At 38.2% G+C, this 5,432-nt stretch overlaps 1 protein-coding gene across 1 annotated transcript in view; it reads right to left on the minus strand.

Annotated features, from left to right (window-relative positions):
- Window positions 1–1,569: 1,569 nt before the first annotated feature.
- LOC127978945 (glucocorticoid-induced transcript 1 protein) overlaps window positions 1,570–5,432 on the minus strand; it is a 36,198-nt gene continuing 32,335 nt past the window's right edge. Inside the window, exons 4-8 of the mRNA XM_052583968.1 lie at window positions 4,331–4,477; window positions 4,096–4,245; window positions 3,803–3,992; window positions 3,581–3,701; window positions 1,570–2,555 (exon numbers count right to left, since the gene is read on the minus strand). Of these exons, the coding sequence (XP_052439928.1) occupies window positions 2,282–2,555; window positions 3,581–3,701; window positions 3,803–3,992; window positions 4,096–4,245; window positions 4,331–4,477 (882 nt within the window). The 3' untranslated portion in view covers window positions 1,570–2,281. The remainder of the gene's footprint in view (window positions 2,556–3,580; window positions 3,702–3,802; window positions 3,993–4,095; window positions 4,246–4,330; window positions 4,478–5,432) is intronic.

Consider the following 5,432-nt stretch of genomic DNA (forward strand, 5'->3'; position numbering starts at 1 on the left):
TCAGGCTCCAGAATCACATGACATTATGCAGATATCCAAGCATTTAAAACAAAAGAGCATGATTATTGCAAACCCTTCACTTATCTTTTACTAAACTACTTGGTCTTTCGATATAAGGTGCAGCATAAAAGGTTGCATTGTTTCTTATTGATGGTGTAATATTATGTTGGTCGTCAATGGTTGATTGTATGAGATGGGTAAATTAATCTTTCTATTGATTGCAAAAGCACAATATGCTATTGTTTGGCAAAATAAAAATGTTGCTTTGAGACCATTATTCACTGACGAATAACTAATGCTTGCCTTTAGTTTCTGGACAAATGTTAATTATTATTCATAATCAGTGAAAAACCTAAACGCCTGCTTTTGTAGTCACAACAGCTAACATGCGTATAAACATGTATGATAATGTGAATGGATTCGGTTTTTGTTGAACTGCAGATGACAAAACCTTTGGGCATAGATTGATAGAAATACTTGAGGCTTGGTGGTTTATGACTGAAACGTATTCTGCTTGCATAAAGCCAAGCTTTTATGTGAATCTCAATTTCATATTTCTCCACATTTAAGAAAGAAAAAAAAAGTGTTTAAATGGAAAGAACATTTGTTTTTGGCCCAATAAGATATTTAGCTTTGTATCATTTTTTACAATTAAATTCATTAATCCTCAAATTTCTATTAGCCTATTGTGGAAAATATTATTTCCATTAATGCATCATGATTATTTTTGTATATATTTTTTGCTGATTTTAATGAATTTGTGGTGGAAATGTTTTTGTCATGTAAAAAAAAAAAAAAAAAAAAAAAAAGAACAAAAAAAAGTCACCATGACAAAAAAAATCGATATTAATGGTCCTAAAAATAGGCAGATTTTTTTGTGAAATCTTTGTTAATTTTTTTTTATTGTAAACCACCACCAGCAGCATGCCCTAATAGCATGTTAAAGCTGAAAAAAAATGTAAGAGATTTTTATAATAGCTGTAAAAGTTACAAGATATTATGAGAATAAAGTTGCAATGTTCCCAAAAAAAACCAAAAAAAACAAAAAAAAAAAAAATATATATATATATATATATATATAAATGAATGAAGTTTAAAAGTAGATGTAAATAACGGGATTCATATAATAAGCAAATAAATTACCTGTCTTTTCTTGGTGTATTTTAATCTCATAATGTTATTATTTTATTCTTGAAACTTAAATTTCATTATTCATATAAAATGCTTATTATGGAATGTCAAAAAAGAGAAAAAATCAGTACCGACATGCCAGTTAAACAGTAGTGCAACAGACAGAAATGCATGTCACACCCTGTGTCATGTTAAATGCTAATGTGTGTCATATAGTGACTGTGAGGATGTTTTGGAGTCGAAGAGTGTCCGATGCACTCAAGCCTCCCGACGGTGAATGAGACGGAGTTTCACCTGAGTTTAAAGCGCGTGTGATGCACCTGAAGCGAGGTGGGCCGCAGGCGGACACTGTGCAACAAAGTGTGAAAACAAAACATCGTCATCAACCCGTGGAGTACAGCTCCGCTCCCATAATGCACATAACACATCAATACACAGTTAACTTCAAACAAGCTGTTTCTTTATATAGAGACTTTTCATATATAGATATATTGATAGTGAGAGAGAGCTTATTCATACTGTGGATGTTGAAAGAGAACACGACACATAATTTAATGTCAAACATACGATCAGTTTCAAATGCATGCCCTGACACTAGTAAGACCTTCCTGAAAGCGTCAGTCGTCCTTCTCCTCGTAAGTCGGTGGCTTTGCGCTGATTATAGTGCTCACAAAAGCCACTCTGCTTAAATTTTAAGCACACGATGAAAGCAAAGCTGCGTTTGCTGGGGAACAACTCAGAATCAAACCAGATGGAAAAGTACCACATCCGACACACACACACACACACACACACACACCGGGAATGTCTGGAATGTGACTGAACTTATCAGATAGGCAAATTTAATAAATAAGATTTCCGTATGAGACTCTCACTCATTTATCGAGATAACAGTGAAGCCATTTGAATTTTGGATTTGCATATTCTAAGGTCCTTTTCCCAAAAACGCGTCCTCAGACGCCGTTCCCGTCCAGCCGCTGTCCTCCAACCTTTCGGCTGCCTGTGCATTTGTGATTCTCGTTCGGGCCGCGGTCGCTATGCCATGCAGATAGTAAAGATTCAGCACAAAGGTGGGGTCCATCAGAGAGAGAAGAGGAGGTTTGGGGCGGGGAACGAACGGTCCTCTACACCGACACCAGCTCGGCCGCGTTTAGCTGACTTCAAAGTTGTGCGGCTGGGAGGGAGACTGAGGAGGGTCGTCTGTGCTGGTGCTGGTGGAGACCTGAGTGGGCACGTGGTGGTGCTGGGAGCCGCTGGGGCCGGCCTGGCTCTCCTCCTTCTCCTCGTCCTCCTGCTGGGAGCCCGAGTGCTGGAGCTGGGGTCCCGCGAGCTTGACAGGGCAGAACGCAGAGCCGGTGGGGATGAAGTTGACCTTGTTTTTGTCAGGGCAGGAGAAAAGAGGGACGGCGGCTGACTGTCTGGACCTGAGAGAGACAGGACAGTGATTTAGGACAGTGCTCTAAATGAAGCACTAAAGACACACAGTGTGTAGCACAGCTCAGCAGTTAAGAGTCAGAGGAACTACCTTCTGTCCTTTTAAGCCACTGTTGAGTTCTCATAATATAGGTGGCTTTATGATAGCCAAATTTGGATTTCTGCTGACTGAAATATGTCATTAAAGGCTTTGACTTTTGGATCACACTTGTAATCTTATCTGCTGATAAAAAAGACACCTGTATAGCTCTCTGTATAAATACACAGGGCTGTGTGTGTCCTTTTGCACTCTTTAAACCCTTTATTGTTCTGTGCTTTTCTTTCTGTATCTTTTTTTATTTCCTATTCATTTCCAAAGGTTATTATTTCTGACCACGTATAGCAATATTGTGCCCTTTTTTAAAAGCCGAGCACCACAAAAGTCACCAAGTTTCACATCATTCTGAAAAAATAAATAATACATAAATCAAAGCATAATTTTTTTCAGTCAAAAGTGGCAGACAAGCAGTAGAGGATTAATATAACAGAGATTTAATGTAATTAAAAGGTAATATAAGAAGTTGATATTGTGTTACATTTTAAACACAACGATATGTTTTTGCTCAATTTTGCAGAAAGTCGCGGTAGAATTGGGTGGGTTTTCTTTTACAGATATAATGAGCCCAAAAAAAGAGATTTAACTCTTAAAAATGATTGAATGAAAAAAAAAAAATGTATTTTGAGTCCGTCTCTGTAACACAGACTTTTCAGGATATTGGTCACCTTTCATTTTTAAATTCAAGCAGCATTTATTTTCTCTGCCATAAATATGCAACAATAAACAAGTTTCACCGATGTTTACATCAGCATGAAATATGCATCATCTTTTCCCGCATTTTAAATCCAATTCCATGTTCTTTTGGCGATTCACGATGACAGTTATTCTGGTTTATGCATCACTCTCGAAGTTGTAGTATTCACTGCCTGCTGTGCTCAGAAGAGTAGTGTGCTATTTGAGGCTCCAAACGCCACTCACGTCATTTCCTCAAACACTTTGATCTTCTCGCAGCCCTCTGGAGGCTCCCGTTTGAACATGTAGCTGTTGTTGGGTTTTGGGGACGAGGCGAATTTAGGCAGAGGAGAGCTGCTGCCGCTGTCTGTGGGACAGAATCACAAACAACCCTCTGGAGTCATATCAGACGCCAACGCAAACTCTCAGCATGCGATATGAGCTAGAAACTGCTCTTTGAGGTCTGACCTTTGTCTCTGTCGTCCAGCATCTCGTCGGTGGAGTACGGGCTGCCGTCGTGTGAGCGGGGCGGGCACGCGGGCGAGGGGCAGGGCGACAGGCTGGAGCAGCTGCTGGAGCGTCCAGGCCCCGATGACGTCTGAGTGTTGCGCTGCTGAGGAGGAAACGGAGCCCGCCGCCCGTCAGGAACCTCCAGCGCCTGAGAGACAGTCACAGAAATTATAGAGTATGAAAATATAAAGCATCTCTATTTTTTCACCACATTCTTTTTCATGCTAAACATGATGTGATAATGTCTTTACCTTGAGCTCCTCTTTCTCGTCGTTGTCTTTGATGAAGACTTTCTCCAGCTCGTGGTTGATGCCCTCCATGCTGCTGGGGACCCTGGAGATGGAGGGCTTTGGCACCGTGATGTTGGACAGTGGCATCTGTGCGGACTTCGACATGGATGACTGAAGATGGAGACCACACAAATTCAGGTTTAACTAAGTGCAGCTGGATGTGTTTAGTGCATACAGTGGTGTAACGTGTGCGGACCGGAGCTTGGCTGGCTGTGCTGATGCTCGGGGCAGTAATGGAGGTGCTGCTACAGCTGTGGAGGGGAGAGAGACGCTCTTTACTGTCCTTACACTGACGGCCTCCGCTCTGCTTACTGCGCTGCAGCTGGAGCCTGAGCTTAGCAATCTGGAAGACAAAGACAGAGACACACCGACTCTAAAGTGACACATACAATATATGGCATGATAAAATAAATGCATATATAAGTGTGTATAGATGGTACAGAACTGGCTAAAGACCTCGAGCCAGGACTCAAACTCAGGTCACCTGAGAAGCAGCGGTGTTAAATATCAGAGTGCTGTCCATCCCAAATCTATATGACACGGCAAAAGTAAAAATACAACTATATAAATAAAAAAATAAAAAAAATAAAAAAACGTAAAATAAAAATAATTAAATATAATTAAATAATAATAATAAAAAGTAAAAATAATAATAATACAAATAAAGGTACAGTATTATTAAATGTCAGAGTGTTGTCCATAATCCCCTTTGGTCTTCCATGATGATCAATATAATCATATATGGTGAAAAAAAAAAAAGGCGGGAAAACAGAATAAAAGTAATAGAAAACATAAATGTGATAAATAAAAATAAAAGGCACAGTTTTGCTCAATATCAAACTTTTGCCCATAGTCCCCTTTGATTTCCATAGTAATAGATATGATTATATATGGTCTGCCCCAAAAATAAAGATAAGAAAAAAAAAGTATATATATATTATATATATATATATATATATATATATATATATATATATATTTATACAATTTATAAAAAAACAAGAAAAAAATAAATAAATTATATAAAAATCTAATAACAAAATAAAATCATAAAAATAAAATGAAAACAAGGTAAAATAATAAAACAAAACATGAATAATACAAATAAAAGGTACAGTTATGTTAAATGTGAGAGTGTTGTTTATAAAACAATACGGCACAGACAAAATAAAACAAAAATAAAAGAAACAGCAAAATATAATAGTAAAAACAAACAAACCATCAAAAATCAATAATAATACAAATCCTATCTTGATTTGACCTGAGCGCTTGCTGTAGCTCCGCATGGCCACAAGGGG

This window comes from Carassius gibelio, chromosome B19 (assembly GCF_023724105.1).
Source record: "Carassius gibelio isolate Cgi1373 ecotype wild population from Czech Republic chromosome B19, carGib1.2-hapl.c, whole genome shotgun sequence".
Lineage (NCBI taxonomy): Eukaryota > Metazoa > Chordata > Actinopteri > Cypriniformes > Cyprinidae > Carassius > Carassius gibelio.